Genomic DNA, 18,014 nt, shown 5'->3' on the forward strand with positions numbered 1-18,014 from the left:
AAACATTGCCGATTTGAGAGTCGCTTCAAGGTTTTCTTGTTTGTGCTGAAACCCTAGTTCATATAAGAAATAGAGAAATGTTACACATGAGGGGGAACCTAGAGACTTACTCTACATCTACTCTACTCAAGATTTGTTGAAGAGTAATATTTGTGAAGATCTTTATTTTCCTAAGATGGTATTCTACAACAACACATATCTACTTGGTTGTTTTATTTATCTACTTGGTCCGTAGTAACCCATACTACCTTTTACCTACCTACTTGGTCTGCAGTAACCCATATTGCCTTTTGTGAGTTTTGTCTACCTACTTAGTCCATAGGAACTCAAACTACTTTTACCTACATACGTGGTCCACAATAACAGATAATGCCCTTTACCTACCCACTTGATCGGTAGTAACTCATACTGTCTTTTACCTTACCTATTCAGTCCGCAGTAAGCCAATAACCAATACTACCTTTTACCTACCTATTTGGACTGCAATAACCGATACTGCTCTTTACATGCCCATTCTTTTACCCACTACTTGCCTTCATGCGAACAGCTTATGTACGAACAATTGGAGCTTCACTTTTTATCTTCTATTGTGGAGATTCCTAGCTACTACCTACTCCTTATGATATAACCACTGGAGATGCTGGTTCATTTGACATGAAGATTAAGTTGTTGATGATTACTTCTGTCTGAAGTTCTCTTGGTGTTTATCGGCATCGCTGTTGTTACTTATGTAAGTTATGTTTAAGATTGATGAAGCTTTTAGTATATCTTCCTACTATTTCAGGTTGGAGCTTTTGACATGTACACTCCAGGTTGAGGGTAGTGTTATATGCATAATTAACCACCTTAATGGCAACCACATTATGTGAGTTCCACCATAGATTGGATTAGATTTTAATTTATTTTATTTCTTTGGCTCCTAATCACTAGATCAAGATATTGCTTTCTATCTTCTGCACTTTCTATTTTTACATAGCTTGACTAGCAAACAATACTTAGATTTCCTTCCCTTCTTGCTACTTGGGTATCAAGCAAGTTATTTTAGGATAGTAATATTTAAAGATCATGTAACCAAATTTAAGGACATTTGAAGATCTCTCTAATCTAGAAACTTTTCAATAATAAATACACTTCTAAGGGGGAGAGCTGCATCTTGCACAACTCTCCATTCCCTCCTTCTCCATCTCTTCTTCTTCTTCTCCATTTCTTCTCTCTACTTCAGCTCTCTATTATTAATAGTTACTTTAATTTTAATTATGTTACAAATGCAATTTAGGGAGGCAGGTGAAGAAAGGATTGGGTTGGGAGGCAAGGATTGAAGGTTCTCTAGGTGGTGAAAGCATAATGGGCAACGTGGCCTTTGAACCAAACTCAGGGGATCCAAAGGGTGATCTAACCTGAACTTCCAAGCAGAGGAAGTAGGGAAGGTTCCGGAGGGGGAGACCATTCAAATAGTATGGTCATGAGGGCTGGAGTGAAGGGGGGGGGGAAGCAAAAAATCTGGTGAGACCTGAAGGGAAGGGGAGGGGAGGGGTACCAAACACCATTAGAGATGAAATCCAAGAAAAGGTGGACTTAGGAATGTGGGAGATGTACACAAAGCAAAGGCCAAAGAAGTTATATAGGATGCCTAAAAGATGCCAAGGGTCAAGCCAGAAGGAGGTAGAGGTGACATCCATTACACGAATGGTAACAGAGGGGAGGGCAAGGGGTTGGAGGAGGAGTTTTCTCCAAACCCAAGAAAAGTCAAGAGGAAGTGAGACAATTTAAAAGGAGTTAGATTTCAGTAGGCAAGCAATTGACTCAAGTTGAATCAATTTTGGTGAAGATTTTCCAAATCAACTTCAATAAACTGGCATTTTTGTAATCCCTAGTCCTACAAATGCCTAAGCCACATTCAAATTTGGGGAAACAAACACTTTCCAAATGGATAGATAGAGAAAGCAAGAGTATTCTTGCCCTTTCCAGAAGAAGCACAAAAAATAGCTTCCACAGAGTGGATAGTAGCCTTGGAGATGGAGAAAGATGTTGCACCAATAGAAATAGAAGGACTGGAGATTAGATTTAATGAGGTCAGTTTGACCTACAAAGGACAAAAGCTTGCCTTTCTAGAGTTGGATACCCTTACAAATATGGTCAAGCATTGGGGTGGTGGTGATTACTAAGTCTTCTAAGGAGGAGGGGAAGCCTAAGGTAGACTGCTAGGAGGGAGCCAAGGGTAAAGCCAGTGAGTTGTTCAAAGCAGCTTTGATTAGTTTAGAGACATCCGCCAAGAAGAAGTGGGATTTTGCAAGGTTAATGTGGAGGCCGAAGAGGGAAGAGAGGATGGCAGAGATGGAGGAGTGGGAGGCCTTGGAAAAGATAATGATCATCTACGAAGGCAGGGTGGGTCAAGTTGAGGTATTTGCATTTAAAGATAGTGGGATGAGATGCTAATCAATTTTGGATTTGATGATCCTCGAGAGGACCTCAAGGGCCAGGGCAAAGAGGAAGGGAGAGAGAGGGCAGCTTTGGTGGATGCCAATATGAGATAGGAAGAACCTTGTGGGGGCAACATTAATGACAACAGAGGAGAGAGAAGAGATGTAGACTTCAATCCAATGGATGAAGATGGGGAAAGCCCATATGGGAGACTTCACAAATGAGGTCCCATCTCAAGAAGAAGGCTTTGGGGTGTCAATTTTCATGAGAATCACTAGGAATGGGACTTTCGATCAAACCCATTAACAATCTCCGAGCAAAGAATAACGTTGTCCAAAATACTTTCACTAGAAATGAAGTCAAATTGGTTCTTGCCAACAAGGGCTGAAATGAAAGTCTTGAGATGATTGGCTAGAATCTTGGCAATCAACTTGAACAAAAGATTACAGAGGGAGATTACACAAAGTCAGAGAGTGGTGGCTCCAGACTCTTTGGGAATGACACAAAGAAAAGTTTGGTTGATGGAGGGGAGTTACCAAGGGCTGACGAAGAAAGTACAGATGGCATTTATGAAAACGTCCTGGATGATAGACCAAGAGGCTAGGAAGAACCCCATACTGAAGACATCAAGGCCCCGGGCGCAATTTGGCTTGTAGGAGTTGATGGCAAAAAGGATTTCATCAAAGGAGGGAATGGCTTGGAGAGAGTCAGAAATGGAAGGGCAGGGACTTCGACAATGGAGTTGATGGAGGGAAGGATTTCATCAGAGGGAATGACTCAGAGAGAGTCAGAAAGGTAAGGGGAATGACTTTGTTGATCAGGTTAGGGGGAAGGGAGCAATGAGGGGGGAAGCCCAATGGGTGCAAGAATGGAGGGGAAGAAGTAATTGCTTTGCTTTTAATACAAACCAACACCTCACTATAGATAACAGGGAATGGAGTTAAAGTTACGGCAGCTTCAAGGGAGCAGTGGAAGTAAACAGTATTGGAATCTCCCAGCTCAAGCCACTTGATTCTGGATTTTTGACAAAGGAAGCTCATTTACCAAGATTGGCAACCATTGGGCACCTTTGTCTTTTAGCCCTAAAACAAACCCCTAGAAGTGCACCTACAAGCTGGTGGAACCACAAGGGCAAAAGTGGCATCTTACCACCCACTTTGGAGTCCAAAAGGACCCAGTTAATTCCAAAATAATTCTAGAATCCAATGTATATTTTTTGTTTTTTGGTTGAACAATTGGTAGAGTCCTTGATTAAGCAGGAGCCCAAGATGGAATCCAATTTCAAGTTTTCATTTTTAAAGTTGAAATTTGCAAGTAGTATTTGTTTTCAAGTTTTCATTTTTAAAGTTGGGATTTGCAAGTAGTATTTGTTTAGGAACTTTTACTTAAAAGTCATTGTCTTAGTTTAAAAGTTGAGTCTAATTGTACTAGGAAATTCTAATCCAAATACGATTCCTTAGTTTAGTCTAAGTAGGTTTTCGTTGTTGAGTCTTAATTTAATTTTCCTTTAATGTAAGGCCATAAATAGAGCAGCCACCCCCACCCCCCCCCCCCCCCAACAACAACAAAATAAAAGAACATGTAACAAGGCAGTTTTGAATGAAAAAGGAATTGAGTTGAAGGAAGACTTGAGTGGAGTCATGATTTCCAAGGAGGGAGGCCCAGAGCTGTTATTGTTTCTAATTTTCTGCAATTTTGCAGCTTTCTCTCTTCCACTCCAAGCTTGTGGCAGCTATTGAGGACCCTCCAATCCAGAGTTTGTCCACAACAGTCCCCTACCTCAGCAAGCAAGTCCATTCACAACCCTCTTCCCTACCCTAATTCCCATTATCACCCTCTTTTCTATTTTCTGGAACTTTTCTGGAATTTTCCAATTTTCTCTAACACCTAAAATTCAAGGTCAGATCTACCACAATCTAACCGTTGGATCTATCCCAAACATAGGAACCTCATCCCCCCAAACCCTAGTGACTTTGCCTCCTAATTTCAGCCCAATCGGACCAACCAAACCCTAGTTTAAAACTCTAATCCCATCACTGCCCTAAATTCCCAATAACCGTAGGAACCCTAAACTTCACTCATTCATAATTCTCAAACCATTCATCCAATCCCTAATTCCTTTTAGGACCGTCATCCCCTACCCCTACTCCACCTTCGACTTTAGCCCTAACCATAATCCTAGAAACCCTTGAAATCATAAAACCCCTAAAGCTATAAACCCTAGGTGAAGGAAAATTTGGCAGTTCAGAAATTTTGTCAAGCAGAATATTTTTCTTCAATTTTCAGACCTGAAGCTAGCTTGGCCCGAACCCTAGACCCTTCTCCTTTTAAACTCTAGACCTCCTAACCCTATACCGAAGGTTTGGAAGTCAATTACCGTTAACTGCAGGACATAATTGATCAAGTACAGCTGCTGTCCATTTAAAATTGACTGAGACCAGACCTAGAACAGTAAGATTAAACCCTAATACACTGCAGGTTCTTTACAAGAAGATCCTGAGGACCGACCCCAGATCCAAGGTTAATCAATTGGTATCAGAGCTAGCATGAATCAGCAGTAGTCAGAGCCATGGATGGATCAACATACTATTAGAAAGGAGGAACTGAACTTGAAGACACCTATGATGAAGAATACCTTGACTACATCACTTCCATCAATGTCATATCAAAGATGCTTATAGCAAAAATAGAGAGAGAAGAGTGGAGGAGAAGCTGCATATTCTACACCAGACTCAAATAGGTGAACATAAAGCTTTGGTAATTGTTGATAGTGGTAGTAGTGCTAATATGATGTTTGAGGGATTTGGAAAAAGGGCTAGTCTTAAAACTTAGAGGCATCCCCAACCCTATAGAGTCTCAACCCTAAACAGTGATGGATTAGAAGTTACCCAGAGGTGTCTAGCTCCCATCAGTCCCCGTTCCTACTCTAAAGAGGTCTGGTGTGACGTAGTACCAATGAGATCCTCTGATATTATCTTAGGGAGACCCTGGTTGTATGATAATGATGTTGCTATCATAGATAGAGAGAATACATAGAAGTTTATACACAAAGATCAAAAGATTGTATTCTTGTCCTTGAACCCACCAGGAGAAATCAGGAAGAAACAGGCTCTTAGAGCAACTTTAGAAGGACTGCAATACCAAACTGCACCACTTAGTGGTTCCATCCCCAAAAATCTAAAGGACCCAGTCAAGAAAGCAACGAAAGCACCATCACAACCACCAAGGCCGAAGCTCCACAACCAGAAGGTGAGCCCACCCCACCTATCCACAAGGTCCTTCTAGAGTTAGTGCTAGAAGAGACTGATGAGGACCACAAGGCAAAAACAGTGAAGGAAGACCAATGGTTGACTCAAGCCCTTGATGTGGTCATCACAGCTAAGGAAGGTGTTACAAAAGAAAACAGGGACGAGATCAAAGCAACAACACTACCTAGAGATGTGGCTGAAGAAGTACCTCCCCTACCAAAAGCTCACCATTCCCTAGACCTCTAAGAATTCCTTGAAGAATTCAAGGTAGACAAGATCAAAGCAATCCGGGCTAACACCATGGAGGCAAAGAAGGCAATTGAGAGCACTCCCCTAGAAGTCTTTCAAGATCAAGATGTTGTTCCTAAAGAGCTAGAGTATGCGTCATCAACTCTTGACATGAAGAAAAACAAGGCTGGAGATGATACTATAGAGGTTCGCAAGGGCATAGCCAAGACAGTAAGTACTGGCAGGAGTAGCGAAAAAAGAAGATACCATGGGCATGACTACTGATTCTGAGCATAAGCATTTTAAATTTGTCATACCCCTAAGGTTCTGTGAAGTGAAGGCTCCTAGAATCGAAGATTTCATTCCTAGTGTTCATATACTGCCTGAGTTCTGCCTAGGAACAATGCTAGCAACCACACACATGTTACTTCCTCATCACTGCGAGTTTCAAGGATGAGTGGAAGATCTCCAGAGGACTAATCCAGAATCACACGATATGCACATTCACTAGGAGATGAATATTTTCAAGAAGGGGAGAGCTGACGCAACCAAGATTGGCAAACATAGGACACCTCAGATTTTGAGCCCCAAAACAAACCCAAGAGGCACACCTACAGGCTGGCCGAACTATATGAGGGGAAAAAGTGGTATTTTACCACCCCCTTTGCAGTCCAAAAGGGTCCAGTTAATTCCAAAATAATTTTAGGATTCAATATCTACTTTTTGTTTTTTTTTTCATTAGACAAGTGGTTAGAGTCCTTGTCTAAGGAGTACAAGTTGGAATCCAATTTCAAGTAAGGTTCCCTTTTAAAGTTGATTTTCAAGTTGTATTTGTTTAGGAACTCTTACATAAGAGTCCACTTCCTAGTTTAGAAGTTGAGTCTAATTGTACTAGCGAATCCTAATCCAAATAGGATTCCTAAGTGGAGTCCAAGTATGTTTTTTTGTTGAGTCTTAATTATTCTTTTATTTGTTGACCCAATTCAATTTTCCTTCAATGTAAGGACATAAATAGAACCATCAGCCCATGTAACAAGGCAGTTTTGAATGAATAAAGTACCAAACTGAAGGAGGACTTGAGTGGAGTTGTTGGTTCCAATGGAGGGAGGCCCACAGCTGTTATTGTTTCTAGTTTTCTGAAATTTTCCAACTTTCTTTCTTCCTCTACAAGATTGCAGCAGCCATTGAAGACCTTCCAATTCTGAGTTTGTCCACAGGAGTCCCTTCCTTCATCAGGTAAGTCCATTCCCAACCCCCTAGCCAACCCTAATTCCCATTATCACCCTCTTTTCTATTTTCTGGAATTTTTCAAGAATTTTTGGACCTTTTCTAAGACTAAATTCAAGATCAGATCTACGGCAATCTAACTGTTAGACCTGTCCCAAACTTTTGGAACCTCATTCCCCCCCCCCCCCCCCGCCGCCAATGACCATCCCTCCTACTTTAAACCCCAGTTTAAACCCTAATCCCTTTGCTGCCCTAAATTCCCAATAACCCCAGGAACCCTAAACCATCACTCATTCATAATTCTCAAAACAATTCATCCAAACCCTAATTCCTTTTAGGACCATCATCCTCTACCTTCGACTTCAACCCTAACCATAACCCTAACCGTAACCCTAACTTGGATCCTTGAAACCCTAGAAATCATAAAACCCCTATAGCTATAAACTGTAGGCGAAGGAAAATTCTGCAGTTAAGAAATTCTGTTAAGCAGAATATCTTTCTTCAATTTTCAGACCTAAAACTAGCCTGGCCGAACCCTAAACCATTCTCCTCAAAATATCTAGACCTCCCAACCCTATACCCAAGGTTTGGAAGTCAACTACCATTGACTGCAGTACACAATTGATCAAGTACAGCTGCTGTCCATTTAAAATTGACTGGATCACTGCCGGTTCTTTACAAGAGGATCCTGAAGACTGGCCCCTGATCCGTGGTTACATCTGAAGCTCCCCCCTTGGGAGCAAAGGGAAGTCAGATCAGAGGAGAGGGATCTTTCTTCTTTAGCCAGATTAGGGTTAACAGTATCAGCTTCAGAAGAAGCTGGACTCTGGAGAGGTTAGAGTGACACTAAGAGACCTTGGAGGAGATATCACCAAAGAAGTTCTTGTTCCAGAACTTGAGAGGTATGTGGTGCGAAGCTTCTTGGAGAAGGCTACAAGTGGGTAGGAGAGGCAAAAAACTGGCTTATTCCAAGCCTCATGGACAATAGGGAGGAAGGAAGGATTGGAAGGCTACATATCAAAGAATTTGAAGGGTTTGGAACCAAAGAAAGGAAGGGATGAGATGTGGAGGTGGCAGGGGGAATAGTCAAAGAGGCCACGGCGGAGAAAGGAGGCATGGGAGGTGAGGAAAGTGGAGAGCCACGCATCATTAACAAGAGCATGGTCAAGCTTGGAGGCAATGTAGGCTTGACAAGTCAGGTGATTATGGCAAGTGAGAAGGGGGCCAGACCAGCAAAGCTCTATCTCACCAATGTCATCGATGCAATCATTGAAGTAGGCGACCACATTGGGGTTCCTATAACTCGATTTTTAAGTGATTACGCATTGACCCACCCCACCACCACCCCCCGCCACCCCCCCCCCCCCCCCACCTTTTATCTCCCACCGCTCTAAGGAATAAATCCCAGTTCATGAACTCTTTCAAACATGATGGAACTATTAATGTTAGAATGCTGCATCGAAGATTCCGCTAATGTTCACAGCCTGATTCCATTTCTGCAACAGAAAATGATAACAAGTTCAAGAATTTATACTTCTTCAGTACCCATTATGAGTACAGTTGAGAATCGATTAATAAATTGCCGTCTCTCTTTTATCCCATATTTTCTGATAAATGACATAAATAAATAAATAAATAAAAGCGGGTCGAATTCACACAGGGTTTAGAGCTTTACTCAATAAAACCCTACCAGCAGAAAACGGATATGATGACTGAACTAAGTAGATACGCTATTAGGAAAGAAATGATAAAATCCCATTTTCACAAACTCAAATTACAAGTGTAACAGTGGACATAAATTTAACCAAAACATAAATTGAGATTCACGACACTGATCATCTGGAAATCGGCGATCAGATGCAATAAACAAAATCGAAGTCCAAAAATTAAAACGTGGGAGTGAAAATCAGATTTAACAAAACCTGTAGAAATGGAAGGAGGAAACTCCTCGTCGTGAATCGTATCACTAGACCACAGAGAGAGAGTTTCGAGTTCTGGATTCGGAAAGCTACCAGGACCGACGAATCTTCTGATCTTCTCACTCAATGAGATTGATTTGCGGCTTCAGACTTCCACTGGAACTAGAAGAATCATAAATGAATCGGTGATGTGGGTGACCCATAAAATAAAAACCTGTGATGTTTTTACGTACCTTCCGCTTTGTCCCAACAACTACTTGTCTTCAGGATCTCCTTCACCGTTGAACAGCAACTGGATTCGCTGGTCCCATCATTGGACGAAAATGGGCCCGTATTAGACACTTCCTTCGTAGGCCTTATGCGGGATCGGATCTGTGTTAGGCATCACGCATGTAGCTTTGGTTTGGTTTGAAGTGGTTTGGTCTTTCTTCCCCTTCTTTTCTCTCCTAGCATAGGGATTTAGGGTTTGCCTCAAGGGTTCTTGGTGAATCCATATGGATCGGTTTGATATTTGATGTGGTTTTTGTTTGTCTTTTGATTCGATCTTGCTAGGCTGGTGTGTTTGACATGGTGGTGTATGTAGTGCTAATATTGGATAAATGCCACGTGTAACTGCTTTAAATTTCAATTGCACAAAATAATGGATCGGTTTGGATTAAGGAAAAAAACTAATTTATTTCATTTAAGTTGGAATAATTTGCACGTGCTTTTTTGTATGATTGAGATTTAATGGAGTTCACGTGACATCCATCCAACGTTGGGTACCACAAGCACCGTAACATTGAATGCACTAACCTAGAAAGATCCCAACTCGATTGGGTTCATGGAGTCAATGAATAGAGTAGGATCATATACAACCCCCAAATAGTCTGATTTGTATAAGATATGATTCTGACTTATAAATTTGATTTGAGAGCACATAAAATTAGAGAGCGTCACCCACCATCGCTAAAATTAACAAAGCAAAGCATTCCATAGCTCTGTTTTGTCTCAAATTTCTCAATTCAAGCATTTTGTAACCAAAATCCATTGCTAAATTGCAAACCCAATGCAGCTGATGTATATAATATATAATCCTGACTTATAAATTTGGTTTGAGAGCACATAAAGTGATAAAACTACAAAGCGTCATCTACGGCCGCTAAAATTAACAAAGCAAAGCATTCCAAAGCTCTGTTTTGTCTCAATTTTCTCAATTCAAGCATTTTGTAATCAAAATCCATTGCTAAATTACAAACCCAGCCCAGCCTAAATCCAATTATAGAGCAATTTTGGGCTACATTGAGAGTGCATTGTTAGAATATTTACATAAGATGGGTGTTATTGATTGTATCATATTCTTATTTGATTTCCTAATTTTGGTATAATATGGAAGATATACAATTACTAGAACTCTGATATGGACTAGCTAATGTGAGCTACTAGGGCCATTAAATCTAAATGGTGGGTCTAATGAGTTTGTTTATAAAAAGAGATGCTAGGTCCCTCCCTAACCCTAATCAATCACATTATTCTCTGCACATAAGGAGTGGGTCCAAAGAGTGGTTGTTCCATTGAGCCAATGTATGGGGAAGAGCTTACGTGAGAAGATCCCAGTGGCAAAAAGAGAGTGTGCTGCGTTGTTCGCAGGAGACTAAAGAGAAGATTCGCTGCATTAGGTCTCCAATGGATCCCAAAGAATGTATACTTCATGACCTTGTAGTGTCACTGTTTGGGTGTTTTTAATCAATCTATGCGATCTTGGTTGAATTTTAATCTAACATGCATCATTATACATGGATCTAAAACAACAACAGTGTGAAATAGATTATAATTCCCCATCAAGAATCAGCATTTCCTTTCCATCACTTGGGAAATCAAATAAAGAAAATACATTGATCATCCTTTGATTTGCACTGTTCAATCCCTGCAATCTTCTAGTTAACACTAGAAAAGAATGACAATTATGCTATTAAAGCTGTTAGAAACAAAGAATGACAATAATGCTATTAAAGCTGTTAGAAACAAAGAAAGACAGCTAACAATAATGCAAGAATCAGAATTTTGCACAGTGGCTAGGCAGACCAGTTCCATGATCCACAGCAACAATTTCTGTTAAATTATTGCATTGAATCACATCCTGCCCCAACTTTCCACCAGCTGCCTTCAGCCCCTTCAGAGAAACTGCTTGGTTGAAGAGATTCAGTGATGGCAATTTTGATGCAGGAGGCAACTTTCCCCCTGGCAGCAAGCCCCTGAAGTCATCCTTCAACAATGGCACTTCAAAATCAGACTTGGCATGCTTAACGACGTTGTCTTTAGCACTAATATGTGCTCCTGGTTCCATATGGTTGGTTGAAAAACTTGCTTGATTGGGGAAGTTAGGATAAAGACTAACATATCCTCTTAGGTACATCATATCAATCAGGAATTTCTTCCATGAAGCTTGCCAACCATTAGTTCTAGATTTTGGAATTTGAACTGGGTTTTCCTTAGCATTTTCTGTGAACCTCATATTCATGTAAACATAGAATTCTCTCCAGTGTTTGGGGAAGAAAACTGCACCCCAACTGCAAGGTAACTGATGGAGATAAGGTGTGTTTGGATGGATGTGCTTGAAAAACTCAGTTGGATTCCACTTGGGTCTCTCTTTGACCACTTCCACCAATTTTGGGGTGTAGAGAGAGATGGAAGAGAGTTCGGGGAGGGATATTTGTGGATCATAGTAATAAGCTAAGAGAGCATATTTGATCCAAAGGTAGTAGTATGGAGAGACCTCAATGTCATCTTCAAGTAAGAGACCAAAGTCATCATCAGATGATGGATACCAGCTCTCACTGACTGCTCTGATTAGTCCTCCTTGAATGATTCTTCTTCTGAGGGTTTTGGGACCATGGGGCCACTGGAATGAGCTCACAAGCCTTATGGTCTTTTCATCCACTTTACTGTCCAAGTTGAAGCTAATAGGGATCTCATCACCAACGTAATGAGCATCACGCAGAGATTTGAGAAGCCTATTAAGAGAAGTAGCTCGGTTTTGGGTTATGATGTTCACTGAGATCCTCATCTTGTTCCAATCTGCATTCAGTTACAAGATGATGTTAGATCATTATATAATGGAGTGAGGTAAAAAAATATGTATATATTCATTTTTAAGTTATCAATGTCAACTTGAGTAAGGTAAAATGACAAAAACAAGAGCTAAAGCAAAGATTCCAGATCTTTAAGTTCTTAGAAGAGGTAAAATCAATCTGGAAGTTACTAATCCTACATTGAAGTTGGCTATCTTTGCAGTTTGATGCAACTCGAAGATACTTTCCAGAACAGGAGAGAAGTGTATATGTAATAAAGAAATAAGCAGACAGCAGACTGAAGATTAAAATTTTGCATCATAGTGACCCAGCTCAACTATCAACATCAGAATACAGTTAAGTGTGGGACTTAACTTTGATATAGTAGACTAGCTAATGCATTACAAATGCAGATAAAATATGTGAGACTCAACTTTGATATGGTTTACTCACTAATGCTTGTCAATTACTTGAAGAAACCTATCACATGGTTCATAACTAAAAGAACGTAATCCTATTTTAGCTTCAATATGAACTTGAGTTCTCAGGAGATTGAAGTCAAGTGTGACGGTAAACCTCAATTAGAATAATAGAAGCCGCATTCTCCCATGTTTCTATGTTTGAACCAACAAAAAAGGAAAGAATAGATAACATAAAATGACCAAATGCTTCTTACTTGGTAACGCTGTTGATCGTAGATCAGCCATCCAGAGAACTCTGGACACTGAAGACCTTGGTAGAAGTATTAGTGTGGAGCCATTTGAACTAGTATCTGAGGCTGTTTTGAGAACTTTTTTCACATGTGAATCAATATCAGACACAGCTATCAGTACACTGGGGTTGTGAATTTTTATCAATCCTTTCATGCTTGAGTACACAGCTTGTAGGACAGGAACTTCTGAATCTGACAAACCTGAAATAGCCCCTATTCCCAAATCGAAAATCTTGAATCTTCTCTCAGTGCAAACTGATTTGGGCCATTTCAGAGTAGTCGCTGCTTCATCACAAGGACAGTAACTACCTCCAGAGACAGCAATATAAGCCTTCTTCCCAACTGTGGATCTGAATTTTTCGAGAAGGGGAGCAAGAGCTTTCACTTCTTCAATTGAATGGGCATAGAAGAGGGCATCTATTTTTTGAGGATTCATTGCAGCCCATTGAGTCATATAACCTTTAGAGAGGGCTCGCCACCATTGGTCATCTCGAACTTGAACAATATTTTTGAATATGACTGTTGTCTCAGACACATAAGCAAGCCTGTGTTCACTGTCACCCCAGGTATCAATATCTTTTGGGTCAACAGGAAGCACAAAAGAACCAGCATTTCTGTACTTTTGGAGCTGATAGCTGCATGGTGGAGAAATGAAGCAAAATCAGAAGAAATAAATAGAGATGAGATACTAGGAACAATGAAAAAGCTAGACCACTCTTCTATGAGTTATTTTGTCGGTAACTGACAAACTTCCTGAAAATTTCCCTCTAATGATGTTTACTTAAAAAGAAAAAAGGAAAAGCAAGGAAACAAAGTGTCTATTGCAAATGATGTGTACCTTAGGTGCAGATCTTCACCGGTCATGAAGGTGAAGGGTGTTTCGATGAAAAGTGTCTTAACCAACTCTGCTGACAAAAACCATGAGCTAGAAAGAAAATCCACCTGCACAATCCTATCAACTGTGATACCATAAGCAGGGTCAGGCAAATATAGTCCTGCTTCCTTTGATCGGAACTTTCTATAGCTTGGAAATGTAAAATCTTTCTGTCTGAAAGGCAGAATCCTCCCTATACTGCCCAATACAGAGTTCTTATATTTCTCTGTCCCGGCCACATGGGATAGTATCTGTAGCATCTTCTTACCAGGTATCATATCATCATCGACGATATATATAAGATCAGCTTCTGTTTGCAGTGCCATTTGGAATCTTCCATAATACTTGAAATCATAGCTTGAACTGACAAAGCTTATCCTTGAATCACTATAGCTATCGACGATCCTCTTCAATGCAAGTTCATTCGGGCTTCCAAATGACAGAACCCAGACATTGTGGAAGGGAAGGGTCTGTTGAAGTAGGGAATCAAGCTGTGCACATAGTGTTTTCCTCTTAAAATGGTTCAAAATCACAGTGATTCTTGGAATATTTGGGCCTTGTAAATCCCACTTCGACTTCATTGCCATGAGCTCTGGAAGCGATTCTGTCCCAAATGACTTTTGTTGGAACTCTAAGACCTCATTATAAAGCTCTGTTTTCATCCTGATCATCAGGGTGTCATTTGATCTTTTCTGCAAGAAATCAATCGCTTCATGCTCGCATACCTCATCTGGTGTGACTGAAGAAAGTTGGGTCGCATTAAGGGAAGAAGTTCCTTGGTATCCAACAACATGAGGCGAGATGATGAACTCTTTCCATTGTTTGGCAATATGAGTAGCCCATGAAAAATCTGGTTTAATCCGTAAATCTAAACCTGGGCTCATGTAGTACACAAGAAAGGTAGCATAGATAGCAAATGTGAACTGAACACAGGTGAGAACAGCTACTAGGCGGGTAGAGTTATTTCTTTGAACTTTTGCTTTGGGTTTTTCTCCCACATAATCATTGATCATCGCTTCCAAGTAATCTCCACTCTTCATGCTGGGCTTCCGAAGTAAACTCATCCCAAGAGCTTGTAAACAGAAGAAGCTGATCTACAAAGTAATGCAGAGTAATTCAGTTAAAACTGATCTCAAAATAGAGCCAGAACTTCAAGAAAGAAACTGATCCATGAAGAAACCAACAAACAATTTAAAATCAAAGGTTACTATACCTAGTTTCCCCAATACAATAACAAAGAGGAGCACCAACGTGTATTGAACAATCAGCTTCTTTCACACTAAATCACTGTCACACTTTCTTTCAGAACCCAAAATTTTCATAGCAACAATAAGACTTTCAATACATCAAAGACAGAAACACAAAATCTGATGTTGGCTAGAACAGGTTCCAACATCGGCAGAAACCACAGAAGTCAATGTCAGAGACTTTGAGTGAGATGTGAGAAAAGAAAAGATATTCTTCTAATGCACAATGATAAGGGACTGGGGAAGAATAAAACCAAGGTAAGGGAAGAGATGAAGAGAAAGCGCAGCGGGTCCAAAAGGGAGATTTTAGGGGAAATGATTAACCGTTGAAATTTGAAGAGCAATGGATCCTGTGCCAAGCATTTATATGCGCAGAGTTTTAAGGAACTCCACATTTTCCATCAAAGCTCACATGAACTAAACACATTTAAAAATTTATGACACAGAACCTTCCATGCTTCTTTTAAAATCTCCCACCTGCACTTTTTTGCAAGCCTGTTCTGAAGGCGGAAAAAGTGGGTTTAAGTCCAGCGGTTATAAATTCATTCATTTTTTATTATTGCCCTGATAAAACCGAGAAAATTAAAAACCCTTTTTCCTGAAACCCAGAAATTCATTGAACCCAAATCACAAGAATAGCCAGAATCAAAAGGAAAAGTAAAATTGAATAAGCAAAAAAGCTTTGACTCTACCTTAAGCAGTGAAAAAATAACCAGAAACGACAAAGAAAGATCTCCCGGGACCTGACCACCATTACCAGATCCAATGAAGCAACTTCCAGTTTCAGAGAAGGATTCAAATCTCTGATTGAAGCACTCATAAATAGTAAAAAAATAATTAGTGGTCTTAACGTGTATGAGACACATGATAATCTAAGTGATACGTTCTAGTTCCCTTTTGCCGAACTTTGGCAAGATGAGTGAGACGAACCCATGGCAGACATATTTTGCTTGGCACAAGGAGCATTTCAAACGGGTTCAGTTGCTTATGAGACACCAAAGCAAAACACCAGCTCTTCCTCTCCATTAGCCAAAGAAAACCCTTCAGAGTTGCAGAAACCAAGGTGACAACTGATTTTAGTAACTTTTAGAAGAAATTTTCAAATTTCCTGCTTCAATTTTAGAATTTGAAAAAAAAGGTCCAGTGATTAACAGGTAAATCAAAATTTTCGAGCTTGATTTGGAGGCTTGGACGATTCCAGGGCAAAAATGAAGTTCTTTCAACAGTGGACTATCATCAAAGGGCATTTTTCATTAATAACAAGGGTGCTGGTCAACTTCCATTTGAAAATGGCGCGCACTTTTTCTTTTTCCTTTCTTTCTTTTTTTTTTTTTTTTTTTTTTTTTTAATCTAAAGTTCGTCCGGGCCGCTTGCACACACCACGACTACATTCTCAGAGAAGCTTTTATATAATTAATATAGGCGGGCTTCGCGCCTAGCCCTAAGAGAATTTGAACTGACCTCCTATGTGGAAGCGTTAGTTTTTTTGCCAACTGAGCCACTCCCTTGGAGTTAAATAGTGTGCACTTGCTAGACCGGCGAAACTGATTCTTGTCTCGTTTGATAAATAAATTTTGACATTAATCATTAACTGGAAATGACCACCGTGGATGCTTATATGATATTATGATATGCTAGTTTCTCGTTAATATAAGACATTTGGCTTAATTTTCCCCCCTCAAGTGCATCTTTAGTTTAATTTTTATATGTAATTTAAATATACAATTAAGGGAAGTCATATCTATGACCTCTTTACTAAGACGCGTTGTTCATCATCAAGTAGCCTTTTAATGACAGAACTTGTATATAATTATATATATTTTGACACAGATACATAAATATGCCGTTAAAAGTTCTCAAGATACATGAATAGTTCCAATTGACTTCCACAAATAATCCAATAGATCATATAAACTAAATCATAGCTTTAACCCATCCAGCTAACAACCATTCAAATTATCCACAAAATCACACTTAACAAAGTATCAATTTGGTAGATAGGCTCAATTTTTTGAACAGATCAACTCCATGGACTCTTGCCCTCATAGTTGATATAACAAATTATTAAAAGTTGAAGAGACATAGAGGCATGCCATTACTTAAAGAACATGGCCTACATGGGTTTTGTTAGTCTGGCAATATCATTATAGAATTAGGAAAATTATTTGTTAAATGCCATAGCCTAGGTGATTTAGAATTTTTTTTTTAATTTTCATATAATAAGGAGTGAAGAGATGCGATTTTGTCCATTTGAGTTTATATAGTTGACTAATTCACTGAGAATTACTTCTTAATCTTTTCATTGAAAAGAAAATTCATATGCATGGTTAAGAGAGACTATAATTGGAATTCCATATCCTCTTATTTTATGCACTATTTTTTTAGTGTTAGTCATTGTTAGTGGTTATGGATCATACTCAATCTCTACTTTGTTTATTTAAATATTTTAGGCTTATGGGGGTTGGGTACAGAATAGGATTCGGATATCCTTATCTTGGTGTTTCTTTCTACCACACATTTATGAAGAGGCTCTACCTCTTAATGTTAAGAAGATGGATCCTTCTAAATGTATGATAGATGTTGGGAATGGTTGCATAACAATGAAGAAGAACACAAGCAAACTACACTCACAATAGCAAAAGAATTACAGTGGTTCTCATAATTGACTATATCCACCCAAGAAGAAAAGTGCTAGGATTAAACCTCAATACGCAGCGGATATTGCATGACACACACAAGAGAGATGCGAGATTTATTTGGTTCGGTCAAATGACCCACATCCAATGACGAGTCCAAAGGACTTAAGGCACTATGTACAATTAAATCAATAACAAGATGTTACCAATAGAGTCTCTGCGATCTCATTTTCTCTAGCCAAAAACACTTAGGAGATCACCCAAGACAAGGGATAAAATACTCAAATGGAAAAACCTCACCTAACATAATGAACAGTCGAGATCCACGCTCCATTGTAACTTATCCGAAGGCAAGAGCACCATCGATCAAGAGAGAAACCAATGGATGAAGCCCTCAAACCAGAGAGCCTCCAAGAACAACCTTAACCCCAAAAAATGACTAGAATGAATGT

General features: G+C 39.7%; 2 protein-coding genes across 3 annotated transcripts in view; both read right to left on the reverse strand.

Moving 5' to 3' along the window:
• Positions 1–9,525, reverse strand: part of LOC149021910 (uncharacterized) — a 50,331-nt gene extending 40,806 nt beyond the window's left edge. The window contains exons 1-2 of one of the 2 annotated variants that reach the window (XM_089150089.1): positions 9,277–9,525; positions 9,047–9,199 (exon numbers count right to left, since the gene is read on the reverse strand). The gene's annotated coding sequence lies outside the window, so the exon portion shown is untranslated. Of the gene's footprint in view, positions 1–9,046; positions 9,206–9,276 lie in introns of both variants that reach the window. The other variant, XM_089150088.1, reaches the window with a different exon arrangement.
• Positions 9,526–10,695: 1,170 nt separating this feature from the next.
• LOC149021911 (uncharacterized) lies at positions 10,696–15,310 on the reverse strand. Its single transcript, XM_089150090.1, has 3 exons — positions 13,644–15,310; positions 12,770–13,440; positions 10,696–12,100 (listed from the first exon to the last, which is right to left on the reverse strand). Exons 1-3 carry the CDS (start codon positions 14,741–14,743, stop codon positions 11,079–11,081), a joined length of 2,793 nt encoding a protein of 930 aa, XP_089006216.1. The 5' UTR covers positions 14,744–15,310; the 3' UTR covers positions 10,696–11,078.
• Between the last annotated feature and the right edge of the window lie 2,704 nt (positions 15,311–18,014).

This window comes from Hakea prostrata, chromosome 3, assembly GCF_041222555.1.
Source record: "Hakea prostrata isolate BN-2017 chromosome 3, UWA_Hpros_2, whole genome shotgun sequence".
In the NCBI taxonomy this organism is placed as follows: Eukaryota; Viridiplantae; Streptophyta; class Magnoliopsida; order Proteales; family Proteaceae; genus Hakea; species Hakea prostrata.

Coding starts and splice junctions, on each gene's coding strand:
- LOC149021911 (XM_089150090.1), bottom strand. CDS start 14,743: ATGAGTTTACTTCGGAAGCCCAGCATGAAGAGTGGAGATTACTTGGAA. Junction 13,441..13,643: donor GGTGAAGATCTGCACCTAAG/GTACACATCATT, acceptor TCCACCATGCAG/CTATCAGCTCCAAAAGTACA. Junction 12,101..12,769: donor ACGATCAACAGCGTTACCAA/GTAAGAAGCATT, acceptor AACTGAATGCAG/ATTGGAACAAGATGAGGATC.